This window comes from Natator depressus, chromosome 2 (genome assembly GCF_965152275.1).
Source record: "Natator depressus isolate rNatDep1 chromosome 2, rNatDep2.hap1, whole genome shotgun sequence".
Taxonomy (NCBI): Eukaryota; Metazoa; Chordata; order Testudines; family Cheloniidae; genus Natator; species Natator depressus.
The window spans coordinates 79,205,845-79,223,900 of NC_134235.1; the positions used below are offsets into that span (position 1 = coordinate 79,205,845).

The following is an 18,056-nucleotide window of genomic DNA, read 5'->3' on the forward strand; positions in this document are numbered from 1 at the left end:
TTCTGTGTTTGTTCTATCACTGTAGTCCCCATTTCCCTATTGTTTGTCTGCATAATCTCTGCTGGTTCTGTGATTGTTCCTGTCAGCTGTATAATTAATTTTGCTGGGTGTAAACTAATTAAGGTGGTGGGATATAATTGGTTAAATAATCATGTTACAATATGTTAGGATTGGTTAGTTAAATTTCAGTAAAATGATTCGCAAAAAGAAAAGGAGTACTTGTGGCACCTTACAGACTAACAAATTTATTTGAGCATAAGCTTTCGTGAGCTACAGCTCACTTCATCGGATGCATTCAGTGAAGTGAGCTGCAGCTCACAAAAGCTTACGCTCAAATAAATTTGTTAGTCTCTAAGGTGCCACAAGTACTCCTTTTCTTTTTGCGAATACAGACTAACACGGCTGCTACTCTGAAACCAGTACAATGATTGGTTAAGGTATAGCTAAGCAGAACTCAAGTTTTACTATATAGTCTGCAGTCAATCAGGAACTGTGTGGGTGGTGGTGGGGAAATGGGAACAGGGAAATTGGAATCATGTTTTGCTAAGGGGGGAAATGGGAACAGGGAATGGGGGCAGGGAAATTGGAATCATGTTCAGCTAAGGGCAGGAATGGGAACAGGGACACAGGTAAGGCTCTGTGGTGTCAGAGCTGGGAAGTGGGACACTAAGGAAGGAAACTGGAATCATGCTTGCTGAAAGTTCACCCCAATAAACATCGAATTGTTTGCACCTTTGGACTTCGGGTATTGTTGCTCTCTGTTCATGCAAGAAGGACCAGGGAAGTAAGTGGGTGAAGGAATAAGCCCCCTAACACTGTAAACCTTGTTTATACAAAATTGTTCACAATTGGCTCAGATACAAAGCCTGAGTAACTTGGCTTTCTCTGCGTGAAGGGTGATATAAGATGAAATCCAACCCCAAAGTCAGGACATGAGATCACAGAGCACCTCCTTTGGTGAAAGCAGCAATTCCCCTCCCATAGCCCCTACTCCAGCTTCTGGAGTGGACCTGCATAGTCTGGTGAGGCCACTGGATCTACAGAAATGTGGATCTTGTGACCTAGCCCCTCATCACCATCTCCTTGCTAGCTTCTTCCCACAGCCTCCCTCTGCAACTCCAGTGCAGGGTTTCAGGAGACCAAAGGCTCTGTACAGGAAAACACTTCCAAAGTCTAAAAATATTAACATCTGCATCTCTAGGTTTTATCTGTACTGGAACTGTGTGTTTAAAATCCCTTGGCAACCGGGGGTGTGTCTTTGGCTCTCAGCACTCACATTTTGAATATGTGGGTACCCAAGCACTGGGAATTTACAACTAATAAATAGTTTTAAAGTGCTGGATTGAATACAATGGGCTGCATTTGATACAGCACATGAGCACAATTAAGCATTTCACCATACACTGGGGGAGGCTTGTCACACTCTAAGTACATTACCCACATATCCTCATAATAGAAAGTAAATTTGCACATAGAATTAGGACTTTGGACTTTGCTGTAATCCACGGAACTGAATATTTTAATCAGCATGTAATGGCTAACTTGGCAGTTTAATAATTAGTGCTTTGCAGAGAGAGAGAGAGAGAGAGAGAGAGAGAGAGAGCTCTGCTATACCATCAAGTATTGCTCATTTACCTTCCTCCATAAAGTACTGCTCATTTAGACAGGACACAGGAGGTTTACGCTGGACATTCGGAAAAACTTCCCAACTGTCAGGGTGGCTAAGCACTGGAATAAATTGCCTAGGGAGGTTGTGGAATCTCCACCATTGGAGATTTTTAAGAGCAAGTTAGACAAACACTTGTCAGGGTTGGCCTAGATAATAATTAATCCGGCCATGAGTGCAGGGGACTGGACTAGATGACCTCTCAAGGTCCTTTCCAGTCTGATGTTTCTGTGGTTCTCATGAGCTTTCACTAACTGTCCAACAAGTGAAAAATATCACCATTATGGACAGATCACAAAGTCTTGGAGGCCATGGGCCTGTCCCTGTGGAAATGTGTGCACCCTTGGGGCCCAGCACACTAATGGGATCACTCCCAAGGGACTGGTTACAGGCTGGGACATAAACCAGACCCTGTGAATCCATGAGAAGAGTATCTAGTAGTTAGAGCACATGTCTGGGAGTCGGAGTTCTGGTTTGTATTCCTGGATTTGACTCGAATTTGCTGTGTGACATTGGGCAAGCCATTAGAAGACACAGAGGGGTTCAATGATTTACTCAAAGTCATATGGCAAGTCAGTGGCAAAAATAGAATTAAAGCTCAGGAGTCCTAATTCCCACTAACCAATTACCAGAGCAAACCAAGTTTGTACCATTTTCTAATCCCAGGATAGCAGCGCATAAATCTCTTTATATCAAAATAACAATACATCCACCCACCCCTGCAAGTATGTAAAAAGACAAGTGAATCAAACCACTCAAGAATTTTCCAATGTACATTTTTAACATTAGTAATAACAAGTTTAACCCAATAATGCAAACTTACTTGCACTGCCCGTTGTTTTTATCACATTCTGGGTTTGCCACATTAACTATTCCTCTGCTTGAGCAGTTGCAGGCTTCACAGCCAACAAGAGGGTGGTAGTTGAAAAATTGTCTTTCACATGCTTCACACTTGGGCTTCACCGTTTGAGGAGGGCAAATACATTGACCAGTTATGTCATCACAAAGACGTCGGCCGCAGTTGCATACTGGGTTGGGGGAAATGTTTTACAGATTAATCATATTCAGTTTAAAGAAATGACTCTCATTCCATTCAAGTCAAAACATATGGGGCCTCATTCTCTTCTCCCTTTCACCAGCTTTACATTGGTATCATTTAACTGACTTCAACAGATACAGCAGCATAAGTGAGAAGAGAAGCAAACTCCTGGAAATTAGCCAGGTAACAACAACTAAGGTTTCAAGGGGTAGCCTGAGACCTTGGGCCTTTTCCACAAAATTGTTCCTCAAATTCAACACAAATATTATTATTTAGTACTTCCCAGCATGATTTGCTACACATTGGGCAAACCACTGTTTTGGTGAGAATGTCACCACTTTATCAATATATTCAGTGTATAATAGAATATCCAGGAAAGGCAGATAGTCAATGTTACTTCATGTAACCAATAAATCTGTCAGTGCTACCAGGTTAATGCTACACCCTGCTTATTCATGAAAGGGTTTGTAGCCATGAGTTGGGAAACAACAGCTGGTAATAAATTAGAAAATATTATTTACTAGGGAGTATAGAGTAAAACATTCAACTCTGGAGGAGTGGCATTTGGGTTCTGTCCAGAAAGGCAATGAGCACACTGGCCCTGATCCAGCAAAGCACTTCAGCGCATGTTTCACTTGAAGCATGTGTGTTTAAAGTGAACGGGACTACTCGTGTTCAAGTGAAGTGCATGATTAAGTGCTGTGCTGGATCAAAGTTACATTAATCAGCACCTTGTAGGATTGAGCCCCATATGCAGAAAATGAAGCTGCAGCACATATTAAATAAGGTCACAAAATACTTCCACTTAGAACAGAATGTACTTACATTTGCAGAACGGAAATCCATAGTACCCAGTTTGGCATCGGCTACACCGACGGCCAATGACGTTAGGTTTGCAACTACATTGTCCCCCTAGAGGGTTACAAGCCGAGCTAGTGGCACCTGCTTTATGGCAACTGCAGGGCAATGCTCCATCGTTGTAAAAAGCCACTAATGACCTTACAGAATCCTTACAGAATGCTGAAGATGTTACTGGGCTAGTGGAAGAAAAATATAAATCATGTAAGAACTGGTCTTAGGAAGTTATAATGACTACATTCTGCACTAGCTTAACGAATTAGGAGACTTATTTCTACTATAGTTCATTTGCATAATAGCAATATCAATGTACACGCATGGACATATGTAAACCAATTCACTAGTACTGAACTGATTTGACATCCATTTTAGTAAATAATTTTTTCAAAGAAAGTATCTTCTGTTCAGAGATACCAAGAAGATAGGCACTTTAGCAAGATAGACAGCACGGCTTTTCCGTTTTTTTGTACAATATGAAATGGTACTCCACCTTTAAATTTGACTAACAGAGTGCAGTCGTGGAAAAATGTAGACCCATATTTTAATACCCTTTGTAAGTTTAATGGCCCAGCATAAGCCATGTAAAACATGCCCATATAGAACTGTGATAGGTATGGTATAAGTGTTTTAATATACAGTAAAATATTAATAATTTACAACTTTTTGTAAAATGTTCAGTGTCTTAGAAAGTGATGCTTACTCAGTATAAAAGCTGTTTCCTCCACACTGGTTGATAAAGTCAAACGACTTGTCCACAGTCCTTTTCTGAAGTAGGCTATGGCTGTAACTGTCTGCTGGAACAACTAAAACGTGTTCCTTAAAACAACAAGAAAACTAAACTGTATATTTCATAGAAAAGCAGAAGAAACGAACCAAGGTGTTTATCTATAGTTAAATACATTTCCAGTATCATCCCTGGATTATTCTACAAGATGCAAACTCCTGTGTAGAAGAAGTTGGTAGGATGGAAAAATCATTGGAACAACTGTTTTCATAAGCTGCGTGTTAAGCTATTTTCAATTATTTCGAATGATGATGGGTTTCTCCTCCCAAATTCATATGAAGACTGTGTTCAAAATTCAGCTGTCTTGAAACAAGACAGTTCTTTAGATTTCTTACACAAATTTCTACATTTCTGAAGCGTGTCCCATGCTTTCTATGGACTGTAGGAGTATATGTCTGAACCTTCGGTATTAGGGGCAGGAAAGCGAAGATGGCTAGGCACAATATTTGTGGAAGCTCAGTATTTCCCCATGAGCATTTTCCTGGGTCAGACCCCAGGCTAATAGATGCCTACTGTATTGTGGAGAAAAATAAACTACCAGTCATATTAAAAGTTAGAAGCAGAACTTGATGATTAAAGTCATGTGCCACAGACAAGCTGTTGTTATTACAGTATTGCAGGAGTATCCCAAAGTCCCAGTTCGGAATGGGGTTTCTTTGTGCTAGGTGCTGTACAAAGACAGGGTGAAATCCTGGCTCCATTAAAGTCAACGGGAGTTTTGCTATTGACTTAATGGAGGCAGGATTTCTCCCTCAGTACAGTACAGTCCCAGCTCCAAACAATTTACAATCTAAGACAAGTTGCAACAAGTGGATTTAACACCGGAGTCAGGAGAGTGAGGATTATACTGACTTGCTCTGGCCCTGATCCTGCAACTGGTAGCTTGTGGGCAGAGGCTGCTGTGCCACGCTGAACCCCACTGATTTCAGTGGGACCACTCACATGCTTAAAAAGTCAGCCACATGCTTAAGCTCCTCCCTATCAGGGCCTAAATGACTGTTTCAAGAGAAGAGGAAGATTAACATCAAAGAGAGACAGATTCAGAGCTTGCTGAAAATTCTGAAATTTGATTAAATTTGTCATCAACATCTTTGATTAAAAAGGGTAAAAAATGTTGTGAATGTTTTCACCCCACTTTTTTATCAGATTTGTAGTTGGTCAACATTTGGACCAAAAGACAAGACAAGACAAGACAAGACAAAAGTGCTCCCTATGTTACAATTAGCTCTTTAAAAAATACAAAATAAATTAAGAAAAACTATTGCATTCACAGTCATCCATTTCCAAGTAAATAGTGAACATGAAAAGCTCTACTATTCAAGAGGTAAAAAGAATACTTTCAAATCTTGAGGTGTAACAAACTTACTACGACCAGTGTTTTTGCATTAGGAATCTTCACAGTAACAGAAACCTCAGGCCCAGGGATATCCAGTTCAATCTGATTTTCTGCAATCACCTGGTCTCGACAGCCAAAAGCATGAGGGCAGAATGAAGCACTGAAGGAACCTAAATGAAATTTTAAAATCTAGTTTGCTAAAATGCTGAGAAAGAAAAAAGAGCTGAATTAATATTAAGCATGGCTCACCTGACCATAGGCGTCCCCCATCCACAAGCACCTGCACAGGAAATGTTGGGTGCGCTGACTGCTGGAAATGTACAACAAATACATATCTGCCCAAACTTGGCACTTTCCCACTCAGAATAAGCTGGTTCTGCAGAAACAAGGACAGCTAAGCTTATGCATTTGTTTTATTCATTCATTTTTACTATGGGCCTGCTCCTACCTGCAATGGGAGTTGAGGGAGCTCAGCATCTCTCAAGAGGGAAAAGCATCTTGCAGGATCTGTCCCTATGTTTGCATACTCATATCTACATAATAAAACAGTAAAGCATGTATCTGTCTATGCCAACAGACCTAGACAATTGTGATGTCAGAGGTAACTCAACCAATCACACCCTTACTCTACCGCTAATTTGCATGCAACAATGTCATTGGTTGTAATAAGTCAGAGAGATGAGGGAGACTGCAGAGATGATGGATTACTTTGTCCAGCTGCCACAGTTCTTCACAGGTTGTTTTGCCACCCCTACAACTCAACACAAACTCCCCAACGCACTCCAGATACCCAAACAAATTAACACAAAATCCTCAAGCACAACCCCCACGCAAATCAACACAACCACCCACAGAACACAACCAACATACACAATAACCCCAAACACACATACCCCCTCACTGCAACACACATCCCTCATTTGTCACACACACAAACCAGCACAAATCCCCCAGCACAACACACACAATCGCCCACCCTCACTCATACTTACTATAAAACTATACACCTGAGCGGCAAAGCCGCAAGACATCACAAGTCTATTTACATTATAAAATATGTTAATTAATGCGCACAACCCAGCAAAACGGTTTTTCATTCGTTTGGTTCTGAGTCCTTTGTTTCTGTTTATGAATATTATCTATCGGACTTCCTCACCCCAAAAGCTTGGCCCTAAAACACCATTTAGCTTTAACTCTCATGTTGTTCTCAGTCTATTTAACATCACTGACAACTTACTTTGTGCCTTAGAAATAATACAGTCAAATGTGATCTACCTGTAATGAGGTCAAGATTACTCCATTAACCCGGTTAACAGAAGGGAAAGGGACACTCAGTGGATTGTACGGTACATTTCTCTGCACTTCTGAAATTTTCCCATTCTTGAGTGCATCCAAAAGCAAGGCCACCGGCGGAGTTTCATACACTGAGGGAATGCATGATGCACTAAAAATAGAATTATAGTAATTATTTATGCAGTAGGGAAGAATTTCTTATGCAAAATAATGAAGTTTTAGGCCTAGTGGTGCAGAACAAGTATGAAATAAAAATTAGTCAGAGTGGTAAAAGTTAATGCAGGGGTGGCCAACCTGAGCCGGAAAAGGAGCCAGAATTTACATTGCCAAAGAACCACAATAATATGTCAGCAGCCCCCCATCAGCTCCCCCTCCCCACACCCAGTGCCTTCCGCCCACCGCAGCCCTGCCGATCAGCGCCTCCCCATCCCTCCCTGTACCTCACGATCAGCTGTTTCGTGGCGTGCAGGAGGCTCTGGGGGGAGGGAGAGGAGTGAGGGCGTGGCAGGCTCAGGGGAGGGGGCGGGAAGGAGTGGAGTGGGGGCAAGGCCTGTGGCAGAGCCAGGGGTTGAGCAGTGAGCACCCCCGGCACATTGAAAAGTTGGTGCCGATAGCTCCAGCCCTGGAGTCGGTGTCTATACAAGGAGCCGCATATTAACTTCTGAAGAGCTGCATGTGACTCTGGAGCCACAGGTTGGCCACCCCTGAATAATGCATTAGAATGAATACACTTAAAAACACATTAATAACTAATGTCACTGTTTTGCATTCTACATAGTTAATATCAATTAAGCAAAATGAAGATGTATGGATTTAAATCACTGAATGGAAGTGTAACTAAATTTACTCAAAACTTCTGTATCATAAACAGCTTACCTGTTAAATGTTTGTTAAACAAGATGCAAAAATACAACCAATGGTTCTGAACACGTACCTAAATTTTAGTGGGTCAGGTTAGTTACAAATTAAAGAATGTAAACTACTAGCAAATATCCTGATCCTAAAAATACTTGCATACGTGCTCAACTTTAAACATGTGAGTAATTCCACTGAAGTCAGTGGGATTACTCACATACTTAAAAGTTACCCACATGTGCAAGTATTTGCAAGATTAGAGCCTAAGTAGGTATATGGAGAACATATCTCCCTAAAAGGGACTCTATAGACAACCCAGAATGTTTAACTATCCATTTCTAGGTGCATTTACTTCTGACCATCTGGATTGAAAAAAATCTTTTTTAAGGCTTCAAGTGAAATTCTAATTGGTAATTTCATTCTAGTCACTCATGGATATTTATTCACTTCTTATAAGCATGAGGCAATCATCAATCTCTGCTCAAGAGAGGCACAGAACTGGAACAGCAGATTTGTTTCCAGTCCAGAACTGAGGTGCATTTGCCAGGCCTGTGTGGGAAATCTCATAAGGCATCTGCTCATCAAATAACTAAACTGAGCCAATGCCGTTAATCTTTCAATTTCATGAACATTAAACCCATTTATAAAATTAAATATGAAGCCAGCTAATAATATATTTAACAACAGAACAAAACTGTAACATAAATTATTTATGCTGGAACTAAAGCAAATATGAAAACATAAAAACAATGTCCTTCCACAAAACCAAAAATAAAGGTATATATTCATCATATCTTCATAGTTGTTTAATTTTATTTTTTCAACCAACCTGAAACCAACCTTTTATTCAGATTCAAGGGTTTCAAAACTATATTGCTGTGAAGTCCAGGATTTCCTATATTCAGTTCTCAGGAACTAGTCCCAGCTATAAAAGACTGATTTTTTTAGGATAAGCAGGGGCTGAAAATGAAATGCTGTGCACCATGTGGAAGCCAAGAAAGATGACGTATTGGACCTTAAAAGCTCTTCATTCTGATTACCATCCTGATTTTTCTCCCATCCACTTCAATTCAAATATTATTTTAGCAGCTACTATCTTGAGAATTATTAGGTTTAGTCAACAATTCTTTCTACCTTCTGAAGACTTGTAAATTACAGTTACACTCACTTTAAGCCCCCTTTGCATTTGTCAACATAGTAGAAAAAGACCTGCGTGTAAAGAAGTCTTGAAATGGCATACATCATTAATATCTAAGTTCATGGGAAGTAGCTGCTAAAATCCTAGCAGAAATGAAGTGGTGAAGAGAAGTTCAGAATGAAACTCATATCAGAATAATGGTCATTTAAGAACATTCCATGATTTGCCCAGGTAGAAACAATGTATTTCTACATCTTGGATATCCAGGATACTGCACTTTATATAATCACATTTCTCCCATGGCACAGCAGCCTCTGCCCACAAGCTACCAGTTGCAGGATCAGGGCCAGAGCAAGGCAGTATAATCCTCACTCTCCTGACTCTGGTGTTAAATCCACTTGTTTAGGTTTAGCATACAGTAGTTTAGCATACAGTAGTTCAGACAGGCTAGGAATCTGCTACTGAGGGTATTAACTAAATCCTAGACTGTCTAGATTAACACAAACTTTTTATCAAATATTACCCTGTAATATCTTGGCCTACAATCATCTCTGAGTCACAGAACAAAGTTTCAGTCATAAAGACATTGAAATACCACTCAATGCATATGTCTGCCTTTTCAACGACTCTTTCATAAAAAAGGAAGGAAGCATGCAAATTACCTTTGATTAAGAAAGCTCCCAAAAGTGGCTATGCAGTGTACTTTAGGATCCACATATTCTAGAGAAAATTCTTCAGCTGATACAATGCAAATTTTGTGCTGCAAAACACACACAATTACAATGTACAATGCCCAGTTAACACTGTGATCTTTTTAGTCAGCTGCAAATAAAGGGGCCAGACCCAAAGAGGAAAGATGATCCAGTAGTTAGGGCACTAGCTATAACACTAGGAGAACCAGGTTCAAGCCTCTGCCCTGTCACAGAACTTCCCTACCTCACAGGAGTGTTGTGAAGATAAATGCATTTTTTAAAAATAGCGAAGTGCTTTGGTATTTACATAGTCCCCATTACTGTAGTATCTAAGAGGAGCAGATCTTCAGCTATGTCCAGAAAGCACACCGCACAAGTTTGGAAGGAAAGGCCATAACTCCCCCATTTGCTGTCTTATGACTTTTTGGACACAGGGTGAAATCCTGGCCCCAGTGAAAAGGGAGAAGCAGCTGCTAAAATGAAGTCAATAGCAAAACTCATTATCAGTGCGTCCAGGACTTCACCCACTGTGTTCAGAGTTAGTCTCCAGGCATATGGTAGAGCAACCTGACTTAATTTCTCCCATAAGAAAAGTGATAAAAATGAACGTGAAAAAAAAATTTATTTGTGCATGAACTACTTAAAAAGGAAGCAAAAAATGCCAAAGGAGCAGCAAAGAAGCCAGCAGCAGCCTACTGTAGAAATATTGGGACAGCCCAGCCTGTATTTTAGCACTTGTGAATGGGAAATACAGACTCTGGAGGGTAGAGAGCTAAAAATTTCTTTCCATATGCAGAGTCAATTGAAGATGCCTGTCCTCAGAGTAAGGAATCATTGGAACCCAGACAGTGGTGGAATGGGGCTAGGCTCAAATAACACTGCAGTGAATAACACCTTTAGGAGGGGGTAATAAAGGGAACTGTTGATAGTTACTCACTGTCTGGATTTGGACAGCTCATTTGACTCACTGTGAAACAAAAGGAAACAGGCTGCAAGAAGCCCTTGGGTTTTTATTTATTGAACTCTGACTGCAAGAAGCCTGTTTGCCTTTGCTATTTGGACCAGCCCTCTGTGCTCCAAAATTGTGTGTTGCTTCTCGAATCTCAATCCTTGGTATATCTGACCTGCCTGAATCTTTAACTCCTAAGCTGCTGGGGCATTAACTGCATGGTACTGGCAGTCAGGAGTGTCCTCCTCACCCCCACACATAAGCACGAATACATTTTTGTCTTCACTTTGAGCACTGGGAAACCACATTTTCTGCAGCTAAAGAAAGTATTCAGAAACATAGGGCAAGTAGTATAGTTTTTTTTTTGTATAGAATTAAAAATAAAATAGATAAAAAGCCTCTGATCTAAGTCAGCCCAACAGGTGGTGGTGGTATTCCACATCTTTAGGATATGAATCTTGTTGACACTACTGAAAGCTAACAGAGATTTCAGACAGTATTTGGTAACACTGAACAATGCCTTGCAACAAGAGGATATAAAGCAACTGGCATCCTATGTTGTATATAACAATCTTAGGCTAGATTCTATTATCATTCCTTGGACATATCCATGGAGCTGCTCTGGATTTACACTGGATTTTCACAGAGAACAGAATCTGGCCCTGTATCTCTAAAATGAGAAACACAGGAAACAACTTAAAAGAAAAGTCAGCCCAGGAAAGAAAAATTATTCATGTGACCAAAAGATGGCAGCAAAGGTTTTCTAATACAAAATTTTTAAAAGCCACTTGTGTTTCAAAAATGAAAGCCTGCACAACCTGAAACTCTGAGGGAGAGCTGGGAAATTCCCATGAAGAATTTCAGAAGTAAAAAAATTAAAAGGTAAGGAGAAAAAAATAAGCTCATTGATAAAGTATGAAAGCTCCTAGATGATACTTCCTTTAATTGTACATACAGGAGACATTTAGGGAAATAAAATAAAGCAGAAGTATGTTGGTGATGCCTTTGCCAAGAAAGGAGAATTTTTTTAACACTTTGAAATTGAGCTTGTATGAATCCTAGCAATCCTCAAACTGTATCCTAATCACCATCCTCAAGCACTTAAAATACACCATTTAAAAAATCATCACAAAGCATATAAAAAAAGGAGAAAAGAGTCTCTTTTTATTTTCTGGGAAAAGTATTACAAGAAGAAACTTACCAGAAGAAAATTTATCACTGATGCCTTAAGATGTAACTTTGCATCAGCTAAAAGGTCATAGACTGCAATGCGATTCATATTATCAACCACAACACTGCGACAAAGGAAGCTGCAGCAGAAAGTAGAATTAAAAATTAGCCTCCTGCCAGTGCCATATTTTGTATTGCACATGCTAGTGCCAACATGTTTATTTTTTCTCCCGGATAATGGACAATGAATACCCTCAGTCACTGATGAAAATGCAGCATCTCAACAGATAGACCAAATAAAGGGGAGGAGCAAGAGAAGTCATGTGTAAAGCAGTGCTTCCACTTTGGCATATTCTATCCATAGCCCCAAGCCCAGATTTTAGTTCAAGTCTCCACTTGAATCATCACTGTATGCAGGCTTTGAAATGGGCAGCAAACATTAGTCATTTTTGGCAGCTTTAGTGCTCTGTAACATGCTAGATAAGCAAGGCCTTTCATTTTATGCTGTTTTTTTTACTGAATAATTCTCTGGGTTTTACAAAAGCTATTATTTGTTTTTTAATGAATTTCACCGTAATTTTGGACAACTGATCTACATGAAAATACTCTTTATGGTAAGAAAATCCAATACATTACATTAGATAGATATGGTTACGTTAATAATCAGTTAGTCTAAATGTAAATACAAGGGTGTCTGTTAAAGCAAGGCAATGTAGTGGAAGATACAAACACACACATACATGCAGGTGTATGTATACATTAGTGCTTGAGTCCTAAAAAAAGAAGTACCAGAACTCCCGGGACCCGGCTTCCGGCTCCAGAAGGAGAGATGGTGGCTTGGTGACCTGAACAGCTCAGGTAACTGCTCTGACTTCCCACCTTCCGAAGCAGGCCCAGAAGTGGATGAGACAGAGGCAGCAGCCTGAGGAGATGACACCTTCTCCTTCTTCACCTCTTCGGCTTTCAGGCCTGCTGTGGGACTGCTCCGGAAGGAGAGATGGTGGCTCGGTTACCTAAACCACCAGGTAACTCAGCCACCATCTCTCCTCCTGAAGCGGGTAGCTAGGTCTGGGGGTTCACCTGGGGTCTGCCCAGGTTACCAACCCACCATCTCTGATTCCAGAGTAGGGAGCCAGAGTCCCGCTGAGGTCCATCCAGGTTACCAAGCTGCCATCTCTCCTACTGGAGTGGGAAGCCAGGGAAGAAGTACTCTTACTTTTCTCCATTTGTTGCTTTTTTTCTGTCCTCCTGTACCCCAGTATTAACCCTGACATGAACTCAGAAAACCATGAAGTCAGTTTTTTTGCACCAATTTTCACCCTTTTTTTAATTTTTGTAATAAACACTGATAAATTCCCAGGAAATTTTAAACAGAATAAAAACCGAAAATGAAGGGCCTTGCAGGTAACAATGTACTTAGTAAACACTCTTTCAGGAGCCAACATTCTTCAGTAGTTAAGAAAGCTGCTGCATTCTACTGCCACACACAGCCTGCAGCATAGAACAGCCACGAACACGCACACAAAGGCTAGCTGATCCTTGATTTTAAGGGGGCGGTTTGTACAGTAAGGTGCTACTCAACAGGAGCAAGTGTGGTGGAATTGGACCCGTACTGATTAACATCAATAGGGCTAGGCTTTGGTGAGTACCTGCTCACACACAGAATCCTACTGAAAGCTTTAAGATCAGCCTTGTGTAGGGCTGATGTGGAGCTGTGCCACCACAGGAGGAGTGCAGGGTTCCTGCCTTGCTGAGGGACAGGAAGAAATGTAATACATCACTTTTTGGAGTGTAGCATATTCCTCCTCCTGTATGCTCACACAGCTCTGCTGGCCAGTAGTTTGGAGCGGGGTGGAGCCAAAGTTTGTAGGGGGAGGGGACATTATCAGGTACACAGTTCCTCCCATACTCCTGTACTTGGAGCTACAATCTATGAGGGTCCTACTCCTATGCAGAAGGCTTCTCAGGGGAGCCCAGGGGGTAGAGAAGGAGCGGGAAGCCTTTGCATAGGACTACGGCACCATCAAGCCCCTATTGCCTGTAACTAGGTATGGTACAATTTATTAAGACGAGCATTAGGGGTTACATCTATGAGTACGTCTACACAGCAGCTGAAAGGGTGCTTCCCAGCTATATAGACAGACATGCACTAGCTCTCCTCGAGCTAGCTCTGAGGACCCAGAGAACTAGAACCTAAGTCTGCAGGGCTCTGGGCGACCAACACTTACACACCACCACCTGGCAGCCTTGTACCAATAGACAACAAAATGCTACCTCGTCACTCTTAATTCAAAAGGCAGCCATTCCTTTACAGTCTGTTGGCTGTACATATTGGCCTAGAATCTGTATTGGCTGTATTAACTTTTCCTGATAAGTTCTACAGGGGCAGTGCAGCCTTAATTTCACATGGAGAGATGATGCATATATGGAGGATGTGTGGCTCATGGGACTCTGTGCTTAATAATTCATAAAGATTTATAACTAAATTTCAAGATGCAACATTTTATGTGAAGATACAGTGCCAAGTTAGCTGAAGTAATAGTAATATTAAATGCACATATGCCACGGTATGGAGCATGGTATAAAAACCTAGATGAAGAGAAGGAATATAAACTGCACAATTCAAATGTACAGATCAGATAATAACTTAAAAACCCTAGAAAATAAAACAAACTATACACTATAATTTACATGTATTACAAAGAAATCTTTGATTAAAAAGTATAAAATTCCATTCCACCTGATAATTTAACCATTCTATAATTATTTCTGAAATCCCTACCTGTATTTACAGCTGTATATGTTCACTCTGGCCTTCAGGACAGGCCCAGGACTGTTCACTATCACTTCAGCAGTGTATAATTGATCATCTTCATTAGCATATTCAAGAACTACCACATAGCGACCGACTTGGGGAATGTTCAGTCTCAGTTGTAAATCAACCTATTGGAGATTCAACAAGAAAATAAGCTTAGCATCATTGGGAAAAAAATCAGTCAATTTATATATTAATTTTCACAACATTAAGCTGCTTTTCAGAAATAAAACTGCGGTATACAGAGATTACTATGCCTGCCATCAAAATGCAGCCATCTCTGGAAACACCTGCCCTTATATTAGTGCCAGGAATATTATATGACAGTTTTGGACAAAAGAATCTTACTCTATCCAGTAGACATAACAGGAGAAAGAATTTTTATAGGTAGAATGTACTTTTCGAAATTTTGCCAGGACATGGGGCTATCATCATTCCTGTCCACATGGAATTTTTAATGCCAGGTCAATACTGTTTTTATGTCTCAACTGAAAGACAAAGCCTCCAGTTCTCCTTACAAAATGCTGGGCTGAGAAGAAGGTTGTTATCTAATAAATAACCAACAGCACTTTCTGAAGCATGAAGTCTTCCTTGGAGTCCTAAGCAAACTACTTGAAAAATTTTAAAATTTCTATTTATTGAGATACTGGCATGAAAAGTGTTATACAGCTACACCTTCTATTGTTGCTGAATTCAGTATAATTCTTCTGAACGTTAGCATTTTCATCAGTATTCCCTTAGGCCCTGATCCTGTGAACACTTAAGTATGTATATGAATCTGTTTATGTGATTAGTCATTTTGATTTCAATGGGAGAACTCACATGGCTAAAGCTAGGAACATGTATACGTGTTAGAAGGATCAGGGCTTTTGGTGTTTGACTGTTCCTGCTTCAATACAGATTTTCAAGAATGAGCTGTGCCAGGGGATATTAACAGGAGACAAAAGGAGTCATTATCTTTATGTGTTGTTCCCATGTACATAATTAGATCATATAGGTTAGTGTTATATTTTTTCAATAAGGTACTACTACAAAACTTTATATGATAAAGCATGAGACCCTGTTTTAATGGATATACTCTGGCATAATTGTTCTGCTTCTTTGATTTTTTTTAAAAAATGCAACCATTAATAAAACAAATGTACACAGATGTACATATATATATCTAAGAAATCACAAAATGCTAAATTTTACATTACTTTTGTGTGTTATTGTTACTGCTCAATGATACAATTTGTTTCTAAAACAGACAGTTTGACAGTACATGAATTAGCTGAGGGATTTCAGTGAAGGATTCTTTACAAAACCTTTTGACCTTTGATAGACTAAAGCATTCACTTACATCCCAGTTGTATATTTATTGCAGCCATGTGTGATATTAGTCGATGAACCAGATTCTGATCTTCAGGCATGTCCACATTGGCCTGCAGTTTGGACTAATGGGGCATGAGTAGGTAGTGTGCACAAAAGTGCAGTGCTGTAATTCCCCCATATGGATGCTGCGGATGCAAACTTAAAGGTCCCTAGCTCGCACTAATGTAGTCCCTTTAGTCCAAACTGCAGGCCCGTATAGACATGCCCTAAATTACACTTCTATAAATCCCAAGTAACTTCATGGAGGCTAATGGACTCGCTATGAATTTGTAGAGAAATTGATTCCAACAAATTTACAATTACCTAATTTACAATTGGCAATACAAACATGACTATAATTAGTATCTGTTAGTATGTATACAGGAATCTGACCTCTCTTCCACTGATGTGGGACATCACTGGATGCTCTGGGGTTGGCTGTCGGACAGCTATTTTTCTGTACTCTCCACCAAGCAAGAAATGTGTCGCCTCTGAACCGAGGACACAGGAAAATCTGGCTAGTGGTAAATGCTGATAAAGCAAGCAGCTTTAAAACAAAGCAAAACACGGTGATATCATAATTACCAATTACAACATTAAAGGAAAATCATTTAATGTAGTCCAGGGTAATCAGCTTATTATAAAGTGTATATACTAACTTATCTGTCGTAGCACGTCCTGAATAGGTGCAAGGCTCTGTAACTTGTAATTGTAAGATGGGCGCTTCATAGTAATCACTAGGTAACAGCACCATGTAATCCTAAAAACAAAGAATGTGATTCATACAAGAGCACACAGAAAATTATAAAATGTACATCTCTAAAATGTACATTTTACAAATGTAAAATGTACATCTCTAAAATGTACTTCCGGGGGTACATCAACTCATCAAGATATTTGCCTAATTTTATAATAGTCTACATAAAACAAGCTAGCAAAGTCAGTGCAAATTAAAATTTCATATGACTTGTTTATACTGCTCTATATACTGTGCACTAAAATGTAAGTACAATGTATACATTCCAACTGATTTAATTTATAATTTTATGGTAAAAATGAGAAAGTAAACAATTTTTAAGTAATAGCGTGCTGTGACACTTTTGTATTTTTATGTCTGATTTTGTAAGCAAGTAGTTTTTAAGTAAGGTGTCACCTGGGGGTACGCAAGACAAATCAGACTCCTAAAAGCGGAACAGTAGTCTGGAAAGGGATGAGAGCCACGGAGCTAAGAGACCCAGGTTTCTCAGCTCACGGCTGCAGCTGACTCTCAAATTTCTGTGCAGCCAAACCACTAGAGGAGGACAGAATGCCACATGGTTTAAGCATGGGTTACATAAACACTTTATGTACACAATTGCGTCTGCACACTATTCACCTGTGTATGCAAGATGTTGAATTTACATGCACAAAAACATTTGTGCTTGACTAACATATGCAAATAGGGTTCTCCTATGCGCACCAAACTGATTATGCATACAAATTCCGTGAATTAAGTGAAGTCAAACAGTCATTAAAAGAAGGCACATTTTAAAACTCTGGCTCTACTGATCTATCAATTTTAATCTATATACTGATGTTTATTTGATTTTAAATTTTTATTTATTGAAGTTTTACTATAAAAATAAATAATATGATTTGTTAGGACAATCAGCAAGTCCCCTTTCAAAATTATGGACAGAAAAGACAACAAAACCTAATAAATATTGCCATTATAGATAAGAAACAAGGTTTAATAGTACTCTAGACATTATGTAGTTTATTCCATATATTTTAGTACAGTCATTTAGTACAGTTGATGATTGAAGGTGTTCATTTCTGATTCATGCTAAAAAATGTTTAAAAATACAAGTTGATTTTGGCATGATTTCACTGTGATTATATATAGTTTGGGTGTTTCATAAGTGATCACTTGAAACATTATGCCTGTGTTATACTTTGCACTAACTTCTGAATCTTTATGATGGATAGTTTGCCAATTTTGTAGGCAGTGGAAGGAGGTTGCAGCATTTAGAAAACAACTTATTAAAGGAGGAGTTCCTCATATTTTCTCTGAGAGAATTCCCTGTCATAGGATCTTCATCACTAATTAAGGGGTTGATCCATGAAAC

General features: G+C 39.6%; 1 protein-coding gene across 1 annotated transcript in view; it reads right to left on the reverse strand.

The window, feature by feature from the left end:
- Positions 1–18,056, reverse strand: part of LAMA3 (laminin subunit alpha 3) — a 190,903-nt gene that overhangs the window by 71,244 nt on the left and 101,603 nt on the right. The window contains exons 25-35 of the mRNA XM_074944500.1: positions 16,608–16,708; positions 16,342–16,495; positions 14,563–14,723; positions 11,812–11,920; positions 9,632–9,729; positions 6,959–7,127; positions 5,933–6,059; positions 5,714–5,853; positions 4,264–4,379; positions 3,531–3,742; positions 2,490–2,694 (exon numbers count right to left, since the gene is read on the reverse strand). Of these exons, the coding sequence (XP_074800601.1) occupies positions 2,490–2,694; positions 3,531–3,742; positions 4,264–4,379; positions 5,714–5,853; positions 5,933–6,059; positions 6,959–7,127; positions 9,632–9,729; positions 11,812–11,920; positions 14,563–14,723; positions 16,342–16,495; positions 16,608–16,708 (1,592 nt within the window). The remainder of the gene's footprint in view (positions 1–2,489; positions 2,695–3,530; positions 3,743–4,263; positions 4,380–5,713; positions 5,854–5,932; positions 6,060–6,958; positions 7,128–9,631; positions 9,730–11,811; positions 11,921–14,562; positions 14,724–16,341; positions 16,496–16,607; positions 16,709–18,056) is intronic.